Consider the following 14,923-nt stretch of genomic DNA (forward strand, 5'->3'; position numbering starts at 1 on the left):
TATCAGCTCCACAACAGCTCTCACGTCAATAGCTACCCCACTGACGTTAGGTAGTCTGCAACTTCCCCTCCAAACAACGAGCTAACAAGATATAAAACTCTGATCATCGCCCTGACTATATTTTGACTGTATAAAGGTATCTTATTATTATTTATACTGACTTCCACGACAACAACATGGCTATCGCAGAGGTTGCACAGCAACCAGACATTGGCTATACACCAGATCATGACAAATACCTCGCGCGAGTGCAAAGAAGCTTGAAGAGCAAGGACCTGAGCAAAACACTACCCCCTGGATTCCCCTCGGAGCTTAAGTCTGATCTTGTCTGGGACAACACGGACATAGCTTCCCGCTTCAACTGGAAATACGAGCTTTCCACCGCAGACCTAGACGAGCTCGAAGCAGCGCTACAACACTTCGAGAGCCTGGGAAAGCCGTTGGGCCATGTGAACCAGGAAACATTCCCACTGCCAAACCTGCACAGCAAACTGCGACAAATCTCGCATGAGATCCACCACGCTTTCGGTTTCAAGGTCATCCGCGGCCTGCCAGTATCGACACACACACGCGAAGACATAATAACCATCTACGCGGGTCTCGCGTCGCACATCGCGCCCATCCGCGGCCGCCAGGACAACCAGTACGATGGCAAACCCGCAGATGTCGTGCTCAACCACATCAAAGACCTGAGCAAGGTCTACGACGCGAACAAAATCGGAGCCCCAGCTTACACCACCGACAAACAGGTCTTTCACACCGACGCGGGCGATGTGATCGCGTTGCTGAGTCTCGAGGAGGCGGCCACGGGTGGCGAGAGCAAGTTGAGTAGCAGCTGGCGCGTGTACAACGAGTTGGCGCGCACGCGACCGGATCTGATGCGCACACTGGCCGAGCCGTGGCCGGCTGAGAAGTAAGACCGCGCTCCTCCCCCAATTAAGCTGTGTGCACAACTAACATGTCCAGTTTCGGCGATAAAGCAAAGCCGTACATAAACCGCCCGCTGCTGCACCACCAACCCGCGACCCCGACGTCTCCGGAGCGCCTGATTATCCAGTACGCACGTCGCACATTCACTGGCTTCCAAGGCCTACCGCGCTCGTCCGATATCCCGCCAATCACCGAAGCGCAAGCGGAAGCCCTCGACGCACTACATTTTCTCGCGGAGAAGCACGCGGTGTCGCTGGACTTCAAGAAGGGCGATGTGCAGTTTGCGAACAACCTGAGTATCTTCCATGCGCGCGATGGGTTCACGAATACGGAGGAGAAGCAGCGACATTTGGTTAGGCTGTGGCTGCGAGATCCGGAGAATGCGTGGGAGACGCCGGAGAGTCTCGCGGAGAGGTGGGAGAAGGTGTATGGTGGAGTTGAAGAGGAGAGGCAGGTATTTCCTCTTGAGCCGTATATCAGGAGTACGAGTTTGGGGGCGGGTGGGGAGAGTAAGTGATGTTATTGGAAAGCGGTCTCCCAGAATATGGTGTTTTCGTAACAATGCTGAAGTTGTCCATGCTGTTCAACTCGCTTGGTCTTTGCTCGTGATTGCCGAAGTGGTAGTCTGTGCCTTACAATACTGTAAAATTCAAAAAGAGCTGTTGTACATCTTGACGGCGATATAGCCACTGCTTCATTGACTCTGGGACACGCGAATCGATTTCCAGATTCCGACACCCTACGCAATTATCCCCGTTCGGCGTCTCGACCCGCGTTGCTATTCCAACGACTCCCACGGGTTGTCACTCGAGCCATCAGACTTGGCTCGTCCCTCTCTTTCTCCATCTTCGCATGCCAGCTAGCCTCGGCTTGTGCAGCGTTGCGCTTGACGCGTGCAGTGTTCCAGCGCATGAAGTAGCAACATATCGGGAAGAGAATGGTGTCGACAGCGACCCAGGCGAACAGAATGCCGAAGTTACGACCGACATGGGACTGCTGCAGATCGAAGAGGGTGGAGCGGGTGAGTTCGACGACTGTGATGTGGTTAGTTTATGCAAACTCGGGCGGGAGGTGTGCAAGAGAGTGAACTTACTGTTGTGCATCGGCCATGCGTACCCCCAGCGATAGAAATTCGGCGCCAGTTCGAGCGAATAGAAGCCGGTGGCTACGTTCGAGATGACCCAGAAGATCAGCCACAGCGCCGTCCATGGCGTGCCGAGAAGCATTGCCATGTTCTCACTGGCAAGTCCGAACGCTGTCATGCCAACCCAATTGCACATCCAGTATACCACAAATGTACCGCGTCCGTATGCGTTTGCGTTCTTAGCAGGCCAGACATGGCTGGCGGGCTGGTTTGACATTGGCATGAGGTAGGCCAGACTGACGAAGCTGTAGATAAGTGACAAGAAGAAGTATGAGCCAACAGTAGCAATGTAACGCCATGCAATCAGGTGACGAAAGAGCAGTGGCGGGTGGCCTTTGGGCGAGAGGTACTTCATGTGGATCGGCAGAAAGAAAGTGAAGCTGAAGAATGAGATGATGATCAAGTAGATCAGACCGACGCTGATGGCGGGTGTGGCGATGGGCGGGCCAAAGGGTCGTAGGTCATAGACCGTGAAGTCGATACCCGGCGATAGCGCTTGGGGAGCTTCAGTGGCGCGTAGATCCTGCAGGTTTGACCCAAGGTGCAGAATCCACGAACGACCGAACGTGGCACCGACGCGTCTCTGAAGCGCAGTCAGACTGGGAAGGATGAATGTTGACGTTGTGATCTGGTCGCGCGCAGAGCTGTAGACAATCTGACATGCTCCGGCAGGATCGTAGGTGGTGTTGCCCTGCCTAATGGCATCGTTGAGGAGAGCGGTCGCATTGGGATTGATAATCACTGCAGCCCATCCCTGCATATCGTACACAGCTTCGCGGACCTTCAACGGGTCATAGTCGAACTCGATGGGCGATTCGAACGAGTAGGTGGGGACTATGCCGCCTGATGCAGTCATGTTCCGAACCGCTTCGGTCACAAATGGTCCAACGAATGGGACCGTCTCGGTGAATGGTGCGCTGCCGTCAAAATCGACCACAAGAATCTTTAGATGTTTGACGTTCTCATTCTCGCGAAACAGGGCGCCCCAGAAGAGACAGAGGAAGGCCATGATGGCAACACCCAGAATGAGGTCTAAGCATTGGTTAGTATGAGCGCTCTAGAAGACACAGATTCCGGGCACTCACTTGTTCGAAGCCATAGTCGGAGCACGTGCAAGCGTACACCGGCCTGTAGAATTAGCTTGAGTACTACCAGCAGGCTTGGGGGCATCTCACCATCTTCCAGTGCCAGAAGCCAACTGGAGTTTGTGCAACATCCTTTCGACTGCGTCTTGATCTTTGAGTGTTTATTTTGGAAAGAGCTGGTGTGATGCCACGGGAATGCTGGGTCTCAGCTTTCTCTATGGCTAATGCATCGCGGACGGCTTCTTCTTGCGCTGGACTTTCAGCTTCGCTCCCTGTGCCAGTACCGTCGCTTTCGCTATCGCTGTTGTATGGCCACTGCTCGCGGTCGTAGTGAGGCGCAATTTGGCAGCCAAGCGTAGGCTCAGGCATTGTAGCCCGATCAGAGCTAGAACGAGCTTTGATTGAAGATCCGGGTGTAGAGTGTGGTGAGTTTGAGCAATCGAGAGATTGACCTTGCACACGTCCGTCCATCTCTTCTTGAGACGCCTCGAGATGACTTGCCGCCATTTGCTGACTGATGTTCTGAGGATGCTACTAAGAGGAGGAATGGGCGATCAAAGGATGGTGATTGGGCGCCACAGGCTTTGTCATGCATACAGATGAATGCTAGAAGTATTAAGCTTTACGCATCACGAGCTTTGCGGGACTTATGTAAAGCGATGAGCTCGCCCTGGCCAGACTGAATCTGATGATGCATCTAGTGTACTACGGGACCCTTGAGTACTCCAGGGATGTGGAAAAAAAAAACTGGTTCGTGCGAGGTGACTCAGCGACAGCGCACAGAGCTGCTATGTCGGGGAACATCGGAAGCTGCATTTTTGATATAGATCTGTTGGAGGAGTGTATGTTGAAATAGCTTTGTTTGCCGGACAAGGAATGCGGAATGCGACCGTTGCGCCAGCAGCTGGGAGCGATTATGTCAGCAATCGGTCTTGAGGTCGTGACTTCGCGTGCAGAGTAACAACAAGCACCATGTTTCGCCATGACGCGTCGCAACAGAAATTGGTCGCTGTCGCTGCGACCGCCTCACCTTCACTTGGCTGCGCATTTGGATAAGCGCCTATTTTGTAATCCGCCATGTCCGTGAGAGGCCCACGTGGAGGCCGTGGTCGCGGCCGCGGCGGTGGCAGAACAATGATAGTGAGTCTGCGCCATGCGCCAGCCAGCCAGCGTTATATCTAACACGCGCAGTGGGAATGGGAGACCTATAAACCGTCGCCGTCCGTCTATGAGAACCTTTGGCACGTCCGCCAAGCGCCTGTCGCCGTCACGCCGCATGTGTCTAACGACTGTCCTATACCTGATGCTCGCACGCGCATCATCGAGCGCCGCCAAACCGAGGACTCCTTCGAACGCAACTTTTACTTCGTCGAGATCACGTACTTAGGTGGCCAGGAGCCGACCAGCACATGGGTGCAGAGCAGCGACAATAGCGAGAAGAGCGGGACTGAAGTCGAAACCGTTGATGTTAGCAGGATCTTGCAGTATGTGAGTCCCCGCGAGCTTGAGCGGTTCGAGAACGAGCAGTTCAGGATTGAGGCCGAAGCACAGGCGGTGGCAGACAGAGAGGACGAAGAGGAGCAGATCAGAAGGCGCATGCAGAAGAATGCGCGCGCAGGCGGTGGAAGAGGTAGAGGTGGTCATATGCTGGACAGCTTTGGCATCGATCCTGAGCTGCAGACATCAAACACATCGAGAGGCCGTCCAAAGGGAAGAGGGCGTGGGAGAGGTAGAGGAAGGGGCAGCTGGCGCGGAAAAGGTGGGTTGTTGTCTGGCGCAATGAGGAGCCTCGAATTCGTGCAGGACGAGATCGTCGACAGCGAGCCTAGTGGGACTAAGAATCACGAGCCGCCGATATCACGAGACGAGATTGCAGAAACTAGCTCCGAATCTGAGAACGACCTGCCAGGACCATCGTCGCCAGGTCTCATGCGCTCGGCCTTCATAACCAGCAGCGCGCTGCCTCTGTCTCCTGTACAGCCTCATCGGCCTGTTTCTCCAAACCCACTACGACGCGCCAACCCGGAAGTTCCAGACATTGGCACTGATGCCAATTCTGAGGAGAGTGAACATGATTCCGTGTCAAGTGCTGCCATGCAACTCCAATTTGAGGACGACCTTGGCGAAGTCGCGATCGCAGTCACTGTATCGGAAGGCTCAGACGAGGGAGATGGTCACCGACGGAAACGATACAAGACAGAGAGCATGACACCGCAGCATACCCTCATGTTTCCGCGGTCATCCCAGATCGAAGAATCAACCTCAGAAAGCGAAGACGATTCTGTACCTGCAGACCCTCCACCGACCATCAAAGGGCACAAGAATCACGACGCCAGTCTCTATACCCACACAACAGTTCCTGCTAGCTTGTCAGCCCCGCACGAGAGGGCATTAAGTGTGGACGAGACGCCTAGTGTCAGCGAGGACGACGAGGACGACGACGACGACGACGACGACGCAGAGGAGTATATTGTCGAAGAGATCATCGAGCACTACCATGACGAAACCGGCAGGAAGTTCTACCTCGTCAAGTGGGAGGGTTACAAGGACAGCCACGATTGGCTGCCTGAGGAAGATCTGGCAGGCGCTGCTGAGCTAGTGACAGACTATAACGAAAAGGTCAGGAGGCGGAAAAGAAAAGAAGCAGTCCAGTGACGAGCAGAAATACATTATTGTCTACATATTGGTCGCGGAATGTGAACGATGATTGAGCCCAATGTTTTTGCAGCCAGACCCAGAGCTTGCCAACATAGCCGGAGATCCCACATCGTGGAGCGGAGAACACGTTCACAGCAGGCTTCGGGATAGAGCACAGCGAGATCATCAATCTTACAAATTGAACTCAATACGAAGTTACCGACGTGAACATAGGTTTGCCTAACATCTCATAATCCATATCCCTCCACACTCACACAGGTACATCTCACTTCTTGCCCTCAACGCTGTACGCCGGTGGAGCATCTCCATATCCATCATCTGCGCCCTCCTCAGTCAGCGCCTCCTGCGTCTTCACCTTTACCTTCCGATCCTTGTGCACGCCCGTCTGATTCCTCGCGTTCTCCAGGCCGCTGCAGTCAGTGCAATTACTGCAGTTGACACAATTAGAGCAGTTCGTATTGTTGTGGCCGCCGATGCAATCCGTGCAATTCGTGTTATTGTGGCCACCAGAGCAGTTGGTGCAGTCTGTGCTGTTTTTCTCTGAGGTGCAGCCGGTGCAGGACGTGCAGTTGCTGCAGGATGTGCAATCTAGAAGCGTTTGATGTCAGGTGTGAATCTAGGCTGGAGGAGCGGGGTTATGGGCGAAGTAAATAACATTCCGCGTATCGAAATAGTGAGAGAACAAGAGAAGAAGGCGAAGGCTAGTAGGGGGACCCTACCAATACAGCCCGTACAGTTCCGACACCGCACGCATTCCGAGCACGCCGTGCAGTTGTGACTGTCACGGCACTGGGCGTTGCGTATGCAGTTCGAGCAGCGCTCGCAGCCCGAGGAGAAAGTGCAGCTCGAGCATGATACGCAGTCTGGAGCCTCAGCGATGACATACACGTATGAGCCGTGTCTGAGGCAGAATGCAGGCCAAAGAAAGGATTCTAGTTCGCGCACAGATAACAGAAGAGAGCGAAAGATGACGAGAAGACGATCCAAGCGTGAAGGCTTATGATATTAGATTACGAGATGAATAGCATACCAGTGCAGTCCGTGCAGTTGTGACAATCCGTGCAATTGTCACAGTCTGTGTTGTTACCGCCCCTGGAGACGATGGTGGAGGATTGCGAGCAGCCCATGATGTCAGTGAGGAGTGTAGTTGTGCCAACAAGGTCCTCGAATGATATTGTACTAGACGACTCGATATTTCGCAGTAAGGTACAGTACGGCTTTGAGATAAGCTCCCGCCGTTCTCTTGAAGTAACTCTTGTGTTGCTGGTTGCCTGAGCTGCAGGATCGCGACGTCATGTGGCTGCTGATAAGCCAGGGCTGAATACTCGGCTGATGTTGCTATTGGATGCTGAGCATGAGAACCGTTTTCTCTAGGCATGTGAAGAGTGTCTGTTTGTTAGACTATGTGAGGTAATAGGTTGAGTATGTGCCGCGCCTCCTGCGCTTAGAAGTCGCCTGCCAAGTCAAATGTCCAGAAATCAGGAAAGGTCCACCCGCTCAAATCCACGTCCATATCCTCGAGAGGATCGAAGTTGCTGTTCATAATATCTGGGGTCTTGTTGCTGCTCGAACCTTCATTCATGGGCGGGAACGGCATATCTCCAATCATACCGTGTCCAGAATGACTGCTAGTACTGCTCGTAAAGGCCCCTACGCCTTTCGTACCAAAGCTTCCAGCCGACCGACTCGAGAGTATGGTTCCTCTCGACTCACTCGGAGTCCGCGCCTCACTCGGACTACTCCCGCTCATGCTGGCCCTCAGTCCTGCGGCAAGGCTGTTCTTCGGATCACGTTGCATCGCCAGAACGCGAAACGCAAGGTTTGTGAAGCGATCGAGAGCAGTTTTGCAGCGCTCGCGCACTTCGTCTTCGTTGCTGATGCGATGCGTAATTGAAGACGATGTTCGAGGAGGCGGAGTCAGCGGCGGGAGCATGCCGATTGCTGCACTAAGGAGCCAGTATTCCATGTAACCTGTGCCAATGCGCATTACCTTGCGCTCGAAAAGTTGAAGAGTGCGCTCGAGAATATCGATGGAGGTCTTGATCAAGGTCCGTGGAAGGAATTCGTGTGGAAGGACTGCGAGGTACGATTTATGACTTGGAGGGGCGAACCCTCCCTTGTTCATGAAAGGAACATCGCTACTTAACGAGGGAATATCTGCAATGTGTCTGTTAGGGTCTACCAGCTGGCTTTGATCGCGCATTGTGGGGAGTCCCGATGGCATGAACTCATGTCTTGTGCAATTGAAAGCAGCGACTTGTGAGAGTGTCATGCCGACACGGACCACATCATTACGGAGATGATTGAGGATGAGGATCCCTTGCGAAGCAAGTTCGTCATGAGTGCTAATGATGGAGCTTGCTGCGTCTACTGTAGCAGTAAAGGAATATGCGAAGCGGTTCTCCGAGGATGCTCGTTTGGCATACGGGCTATGCAGCACGAGTAGATATTGTCGAAGCTGGAATCCAAGCAGTGCCAGAGGTATTGTTGCACGCGAGTCTGTCCATACCAATTGCTCAGAAAGAGCGGCCATGAGCTGTTCGTCGTAATGGACAACGTCGGTATAATGCAATTGACTCGACGGATTGTTCAAAAGCTGAGTAAGATGAATCCGCAGTGGCAGTGATCGCTGCGCGGCGATCAGATATGATGTCGACGTGAAGCATTCGATAGGTCGGCTGACTGGCATCTCTCTGGTCTCAAGCGAGAATACCTCATCTGGCAGGTTGGAAGGCGGTGGTGTATCGAAAAACAACCCAGTCAAAGAGGATTGTATGCCTTTGTCAATTGAGGATTGAATTTCGAGCTCTGCGATAGTGTACCACAGGCGTTTCTTCATTTCCTTCTCATACTCAGAAATCCGGCCGATGCTGAGTAAAGACGGGTCGCGATGCATTCCAGACGCGAGAGCTAGACGCACAACATCACCTGCAGTCAACCAATCTTGTTTCAACTTGACGCAATTTGTTCTCTTCGCGAGCAAAGCCAGACACTGAAGCTGGAAGAATGGTAGTGTGAGCCGCTTTCGCGGTTGCCTATTCAGCCACATCTCGCATGTTTCGATGAGATTGGATGCCGCGTCTCGGTCTGAGGTACTGTCGCCAACGAAAACATCGTCTTTGACCGTGGAACATTTCATGGTTGCGGCGATGAGCACCAGAATGGTAGCAAAGCCAGCTTGTCTGTCATCTCGTCGTTCCCAAAAGCTGTTGTACTCCTGCCAGAACGTTGGCTCATGCAATATCCGGTACGTGTTTTCGTAGGTGCGAAAGTATAGTGCGACTTGAACGTCAAGCTCGTGTTTTGGCGGGAGTGACGCGAAGATCTCCTCATCTGTACCGTACGTCCTTGCGATTCTCTCCTTCATCAATACTTTTCTCCGGTCTCGGAAAGCCTTGAAATCTTTCTTGACTCGTAACATCGAGTTGTCAACTGCTAGCGTCTGACGAGTGAAAGCTTGTAGGTCACGGTACTATGTAGGTTAGTGGCAGTTTCAATAACAGAGGAGTCGACGGGACTACCTGAGAAATCATGCTCATCACGCTCGTTGTGCCGTGGAACTGCGTCTTGAACCCTTTGCCTCTGAACATCATCTCTTCCGTCATCTCAGGCTCTTTCACAGATATATCCTTCAGCTGCGACGGGTTGCCGCTCTTGGATGTCGTTGTGAGCGCCTTTTCCAACATCCCAATCCTGCGCTCTTGCATCCTAAGCATCCAACGTAAGGCTTCTGGAGCATCATCCTTGGTATAGTCTTCATTGACACCACTGTCATGCATAGTGAACATTGTGTTCGCATTAGTCAGCGGCTGGCCAGGTTGCACGTGTGCTTCTTCGAGGAGTCGTGGATCATATGAGCATTGGTCAGCCCTGCCTGTCTTTTGGCACCGCCCGCAGACTGGATATACACGATCGCATTTCATTTTACGGTTGCGACACGCATAGCATGAAAGCACCTTACGCTTCTTACTTGCGCGCTTCTCTGACGTATCGTCATGGTCTGGTGAATTGTCGCGTGACTCAGGTTCTGCGCTCCTGGTCGACATATCGAGTCGTGCGCGTAATCGTATTCCCAATGTTGTCGCGTCCGATTTTGTGCTTGCCGTGTGCTGGAAAGGTTCGGAGGAGGCGGAGATGGGAAAGGAGATGAGGCGCAGCGGTCGGGGATGCACCCTTTACGAAGTGAGTTTCGGACTTCGGCTCGGACATTGGTGGCGGCAGCATTAGCGCCGAACGCAACCGTTGGCTCAGCACTTCGTAGATGACGACCAGGCTCCTATGTTGGGTCGCAGTATCTTTTCAATCCAGCCGGCATACAGTGAGAAAGATATGGGGTTTGAAACGGTCATTGAGATATCCGAGTGCATGTACTTAGCACTTCGAGTGTGGCGGTGAGTGAATGGAATCGATGATCGCGTAGTTCTTGGTCGTGGCACCCAGGATATTGTGCGTAGAGTCATGCGGTAAAAGACGAATATATATCTGGCATTGTTTGGCGACCATGAATATAGTCCACTCAGACGCGCACCGATGCATTGATCCGGAGAAGGGGCATACATGTCGTAGTTGCCGTTGTATGACAGCCAAAGGATTGTATAAGCAGCTTACGATCAAGCCAGAACATCGCGGGATTATCATGATGCATTGCTTTCGAATTTAAAGTTTGGGACCAGTCCCACTAGCAAAAGCCTTCTGTGAAGGTGTCGATATTTGTCGGCCTCTGCCCCCTTGCAAAAGCAAACCTTGCCTTTGAAACAGCTTTGCTCACCTGCCTCGAAACTGCGCTGTTGGCACATGCTGCAACCATTGACTTGCAATGCGGGTCATCATTCACAGCTGAGGTGACGATGCGTAAGATATCTGGGCGTGAACCATAGGACGTACTTCCAAATGACGATGAACTGGACTTGCGGAGCTTTTGACGTTGATACTGCAGGAGTGCACACTGGCATAATTTCTCGTCTGGCTTCTTTGTATGCGGCAGAAGAGGAGATCGAACAGGCGATGGAAGTGGTTGGGCCTGATTCAACGCCGCGGTTTCGTCCATCGTCAAAGATACCTCTGATAAGCTCTTACTGCGACGATAACTCTGTGGGGATCCTGCTACATCGAGCAGTGTGCTGGTCTCCGAACTGGCATAGCCCTCACCGTCGTACGGCGCAACTGTGTTGTCGTCATCAACATGGGCCGTATCAACTTGATTCGCGTCTTCGAAAGGGTCGATATCTTTCATCTGCATTTCTTCGAGTGCTTCCATCTCTGCCCATTGTCGCTCCTCTTCCTCCCATTCATCATAAATCTCATCTGGGTTACGAATGGTAAGTGTGCGGTCACCAGAGCCGTACCGTGGAAGCCGAGGGCGTAGGTGTGCAAATTGATCGACCTCGGTTGTGTCAAAGTTGACATCGGAATGTACGCAAGTGGTGTACAGCTCTGTTTCTACTCGCACGCCAGAGTCCTTGAGCATGGTGCTGTATCGCTGCAACATTTCGGCAACAGTCGCTTCGAATTGAGGGTCGATATGCCGAGTTATCCAGATGAAGTGTATGGTTTGAGTTGCTAACCTCGGCGCGTTCGAAAGGCATAGCTGCTCCAAATAATCCATAATTGATAGTGCGAACGAAACCCCAGTCGAAGTGGTCACCAACACTAGATTTTCGTAGTCTTCCCAGGCTGGGGGGCTGCCGTATGGACCGTCAACATACGCTGTCAGCGAAGTAGCACTAGACGATAAGGTAGCATTTGGACATGGGAGCTTCAGCCATTCTGTATGGAATTCTTTGAGACGTCGAGTGAGACCATTGTGAGCGCGTATCATTAAGAGAATGTCGCTGGTCCGGCTTGATGATGCGGCTACTATTGGTTCTCTACACTCGATATCGTGACTTCTCCTGGGCGGCAGAGGAGGCGGCACTGCTAGATTCGAGCAATTCGCTGGGGTGAACGGGTGCATCTCAAATACGCCCAGTGCTGGAAGGTATAATCTGATGTGTTGTCCGGGTTGCCACGTCATTGGAATGTTCCGGAGGCGAACTACGGTCATCGAGTTCTCGGTATCAGACGACACGCTCGAATTGTGTGGCTCAAGCATTTCCACAGGATATCCAGCCACTAGTATGGCGTGCCCTGGAGCTCGTCGAAACCTGGCGAACCGTGGTTTCAAAGCACGTACGGAGACATTGACCTTGAGGAACGATACGGAAACCATCATCTTGTCGAGCAAGACGAAACCGAAGGCTAGATAAATTGGAGTCGTAGCATGTCTAGGCACATGCTGAATGACGATCATTAAAAAGCTGAATGTTGAGATGCCATGGTTGATGTAAAACGCTCGATAGCTCCATCTGCGAACGGGTAGAATGCTACTAATTGCGATCCAGAGTAGCAAGCAGTACGATCCGATTCCAAAGCGGACAACAGTCGCACCTTCATCTTGCGACAGTAGAACATCCGCAAGCGAGATTGAAGATTTCATGATTGCCACGTGCGTGGTGGCAGAAACGAAGATCATACGGCCAGCCCATTTGTGCAACCACGCCATCCGATCATACGAGACATTGGCGAGGATGTTGATGGGTCCACGTTTCGTTGATAAGAAGAAGAGCAAGGGGATCTGCGTGATGGTGACCCAAGCCGCTCTGAAAGCGACGTCGTCAATAAAATGTGGTGTCGAAGTAGGGGCATCGACCGTCAAGAGCAGTGATACAACGATGATCATGTATATAACAAGACCAATAATGCTGCCCAAAGGCAGGACGAAGAGAACGCGCCCCAGTATCCGTGGAAACGGCGCGACGAAGACGGCACGCACAAATTCCCATGCACGAGCTCGAATCGAGTTGTCAATATGCGGTACAGACATAACATTGTGGGCACGCGAACTGTGTACTGTCAGCGAGCTTGCTGAGGAGGAATTGTGGGCTAACTCACACGCGCCTGCTCCACCAGGTCAACAATGCTCGGGTCAGTCTGATGAGTACGAAGACAGCTATGCACGACCAAACGATCCAAAAGATATGTTGGTTGGCGCTACCGCGGTGCTCAAGATGATGCTGATATCGGGCATCATCAATATTGCCGTTCATCTCAGACATGGCTCAGGATGTCGGTGGGAAGAACAAGGGCCTGCCAGCAGGGCCTCTATTATGATTAGTGTTGTGAAGTGACCCTCAGATGCAAACGAATGTAAAATTGCGTTGGCATCAGACGGTGACGGGCCAAAGAACAAAAGCTTCCTGCCGATCAGGCGCAGTACCTGTTGGTACAAAGGAAACCAAATGAGAAACCGGCGAAGAGCTTAGGACGACAGACAGCTCCAAAGCCATTCTGTTGACAGCTTTGGCGGGGCAAAACAGTGTTTGGGCCTATTAATGGACAGTGTGTATCAGCCAGTAGTCCTGAGACGCGGTGCGCTGGTCGAGGGCGCTGAAACCGAGGCGCCAGTGAACTTGGTCTTGTGCCTCACTGCCCTGGAGCTTTCATGCCTTAGTCACGCATGCCTTAGTCGCGCAGCTTTGTACCGAACAGTGGGAATCTTTTCTGTACAGATATCATGGCGACTATCAACGAAACGTGCACCGTGACAGTCGCTGTGCGTGATGGAGAGATCTCATGGAAGACGTTCCCATAGGTCGTGACATCATCGCCTGTTTCAGGACCCTGTCGCGACGGCGCGACGCGCCCTGAGGCTGACTAACGTAGCCAAGTCTGTCTCAACGGCAGCTTTACTGGACGCAAAATGCAGGAGTCGACAGTTTTATCACTCGTTAATAAAGGAGGAGGAGAAGGGAGGAAAGGTGGGGGATATCAGCCACGCGACGCTTGCGCTTGGACCCCAACCTTCTTCAAACCTCAAAAGACGTCAGCTCCACACAATTCTCGACCATCACAGATTAGTGCTTCTGAGTCAAGTGAAGAATGACGATCGACGGAGCAAATGCATTGTTGAATGCTATGGGGATGTAAGTATCACTTGAAGTCCGTCAGATTGAGGGCGCGCTAATATTGCCAAACCGTTCTACCATTCGAAATTCTCGAAAGCACATCGTTTCTTCTTTCGCCACCAAAGAGCTGCAATGCTTTCACCTCCCTTTATCAGCCCGCGTATTATCCGTACTTAGCTGAGAACACCTCAATGGGAAGAAGCACCTGGTAGAAACTCTCGACCCCCTGTTGCCGGAAAAGTCGCTATCGAGCGACTTTAGTCACAGCCATCAGATTGGAGATTGAAACTGGGTGAGACTTGCCCCAGGTGATAGGTTGGCACTCATAGAGATCTCAGCTGCCGCAATTTTGCTGGTTGCGGGCCACAAACCGGTGATGGATGAGACACCAATGGAAGTGATGATGGGGGAAGCAATTGATGTCAGAATTCAGACGTCCACAGACACTAAACGAGAGGTTAGTGGGGTTTAAGACAATACTGCTAGGCAAGTGTTTAACCAGGTGCGGCGGTCACCTTTGACCTTTCCCTGCGACGCGATGGCGATCATCTCCATAACAAAAGGCAGGTGTTGTGTGTCCTCAGCTCCCTAGGAGAACGCGCAGCACTGCTATGTGGCCGACGAGAGTGTTTATATGAATTCGGCGGATGTGCTTGCGCTTAGGTGTAGGGAGAAGCGGCTGAAGCAGGTGTAAAATTGAACGATGGCGGATCGTGGAGATGTTCAAGATGCCTGTTGGGTCCTGGCATCATCAAGGGATCGCCTTAAGAAGGTGTCGGTGCCGATGCGTGTGCAGTACGAAGTGGTGGAAAGCCTGCGCGGGCCAGTGTAGCCTCAACATTGCCAACATGACGTTCGAGCGCGTCGAGTCGGAGTGATGATTTTACTCTGTATCGGGCTAAGTTACGGCGTGACGCGTCAAGCTATTGAGCAAACTGATTGCGGGAATTGAAGGCAGCGTCTTTGCGGGCGTCCATTAAAGATTGTTGGCGACGGGAGAGATGATGTAGAGGGGATTCTCTGTACGTGAACGCGCGAGCTCGTCAGATACCGCTTAGCGCCTCAAACCTAGCATCAGAAGCCATTGCGTCATCACCTACCTATGCTATGAGTCGTACACTTTGCGTCATCCAGAGCGCTTGAATGGGTATCTAACACTGTGT

General features: G+C 52.4%; 6 protein-coding genes across 6 annotated transcripts; 2 read left to right on the forward strand and 4 right to left on the reverse strand.

The window, feature by feature from the left end:
• Nucleotides 1-14: 14 nt before the first annotated feature.
• Nucleotides 15-1,615, forward strand: C7974DRAFT_194697 (uncharacterized protein). The gene is made up of 2 exons (XM_046136662.1): nt 15-913; nt 967-1,615. Exons 1-2 carry the CDS (start codon nt 177-179, stop codon nt 1,445-1,447), a joined length of 1,218 nt encoding a protein of 405 aa, XP_045997629.1. The 5' UTR covers nt 15-176; the 3' UTR covers nt 1,448-1,615.
• Nucleotides 1,616-1,677: 62 nt separating this feature from the next.
• C7974DRAFT_311897 (uncharacterized protein) lies at nt 1,678-3,528 on the reverse strand (the record flags this gene model as incomplete). Its single annotated transcript, XM_046138328.1, has 4 exons — nt 1,678-1,964; nt 2,024-3,106; nt 3,160-3,202; nt 3,250-3,528. 4 exons carry the CDS (start codon nt 3,526-3,528, stop codon nt 1,678-1,680), a joined length of 1,692 nt encoding a protein of 563 aa, XP_045997630.1.
• A 493-nt stretch (nt 3,529-4,021) lies between these two features.
• C7974DRAFT_194671 (uncharacterized protein) lies at nt 4,022-6,217 on the forward strand. Its single transcript, XM_046136659.1, has 2 exons — nt 4,022-4,299; nt 4,351-6,217. Exons 1-2 carry the CDS (start codon nt 4,237-4,239, stop codon nt 5,812-5,814), a joined length of 1,527 nt encoding a protein of 508 aa, XP_045997631.1. The 5' UTR covers nt 4,022-4,236; the 3' UTR covers nt 5,815-6,217.
• On the reverse strand, nt 5,949-7,102 carry C7974DRAFT_194685 (uncharacterized protein). The gene is made up of 3 exons (XM_046136661.1): nt 6,848-7,102; nt 6,537-6,680; nt 5,949-6,405 (listed from the first exon to the last, which is right to left on the reverse strand). The coding sequence occupies exons 1-3, from the start codon at nt 6,942-6,944 to the stop codon at nt 6,083-6,085; spliced, it is 564 nt and encodes a 187-aa protein (XP_045997632.1). The 5' UTR covers nt 6,945-7,102; the 3' UTR covers nt 5,949-6,082.
• C7974DRAFT_194678 (uncharacterized protein) lies at nt 7,103-10,014 on the reverse strand. Its single transcript, XM_046136660.1, has 2 exons — nt 9,339-10,014; nt 7,103-9,289 (listed from the first exon to the last, which is right to left on the reverse strand). The coding sequence occupies exons 1-2, from the start codon at nt 9,861-9,863 to the stop codon at nt 7,262-7,264; spliced, it is 2,553 nt and encodes an 850-aa protein (XP_045997633.1). The 5' UTR covers nt 9,864-10,014; the 3' UTR covers nt 7,103-7,261.
• Nucleotides 10,015-10,441: 427 nt separating this feature from the next.
• C7974DRAFT_194711 (uncharacterized protein) lies at nt 10,442-13,049 on the reverse strand. The gene is made up of 2 exons (XM_046136663.1): nt 12,748-13,049; nt 10,442-12,698 (listed from the first exon to the last, which is right to left on the reverse strand). Exons 1-2 carry the CDS (start codon nt 12,909-12,911, stop codon nt 10,496-10,498), a joined length of 2,367 nt encoding a protein of 788 aa, XP_045997634.1. The 5' UTR covers nt 12,912-13,049; the 3' UTR covers nt 10,442-10,495.
• Nucleotides 13,050-14,923: the final 1,874 nt, after the last annotated feature.

This window comes from Boeremia exigua, assembly GCF_020726555.1.
Source record: "Boeremia exigua strain MPI-SDFR-AT-0100 chromosome Unknown C7974scaffold_6, whole genome shotgun sequence".
Classification (NCBI taxonomy): Eukaryota; Fungi; Ascomycota; class Dothideomycetes; order Pleosporales; family Didymellaceae; genus Boeremia; species Boeremia exigua.

What these genes read in the sequence shown, in the direction of transcription:
- C7974DRAFT_194697 (XM_046136662.1), top strand. Translation starts at nt 177, where the DNA reads ATGGCTATCGCAGAGGTTGCACAGCAACCAGACATTGGCTATACACCA. An exon ending in GAGCCGTGGCCGGCTGAGAA is followed by an intron (nt 914 to 966) that starts GTAAGACCGCGC and finishes TAACATGTCCAG; the next exon opens with TTTCGGCGATAAAGCAAAGC.
- C7974DRAFT_194671 (XM_046136659.1), top strand. Translation starts at nt 4,237, where the DNA reads ATGTCCGTGAGAGGCCCACGTGGAGGCCGTGGTCGCGGCCGCGGCGGT. An exon ending in GCGGTGGCAGAACAATGATA is followed by an intron (nt 4,300 to 4,350) that starts GTGAGTCTGCGC and finishes TAACACGCGCAG; the next exon opens with TGGGAATGGGAGACCTATAA.
- C7974DRAFT_194685 (XM_046136661.1), bottom strand. Translation starts at nt 6,944, where the DNA reads ATGGGCTGCTCGCAATCCTCCACCATCGTCTCCAGGGGCGGTAACAAC. An exon ending in CAACTGCACGGACTGCACTG is followed by an intron (nt 6,681 to 6,847) that starts GTATGCTATTCA and finishes CTGAGGCTCCAG; the next exon opens with ACTGCGTATCATGCTCGAGC. An exon ending in GAACTGTACGGGCTGTATTG is followed by an intron (nt 6,406 to 6,536) that starts GTAGGGTCCCCC and finishes AAACGCTTCTAG; the next exon opens with ATTGCACATCCTGCAGCAAC.
- C7974DRAFT_194678 (XM_046136660.1), bottom strand. Translation starts at nt 9,863, where the DNA reads ATGTCGACCAGGAGCGCAGAACCTGAGTCACGCGACAATTCACCAGAC. An exon ending in TGATGAGCATGATTTCTCAG is followed by an intron (nt 9,290 to 9,338) that starts GTAGTCCCGTCG and finishes TAACCTACATAG; the next exon opens with TACCGTGACCTACAAGCTTT.
- C7974DRAFT_194711 (XM_046136663.1), bottom strand. Translation starts at nt 12,911, where the DNA reads ATGTCTGAGATGAACGGCAATATTGATGATGCCCGATATCAGCATCAT. An exon ending in ACCTGGTGGAGCAGGCGCGT is followed by an intron (nt 12,699 to 12,747) that starts GTGAGTTAGCCC and finishes GACAGTACACAG; the next exon opens with TTCGCGTGCCCACAATGTTA.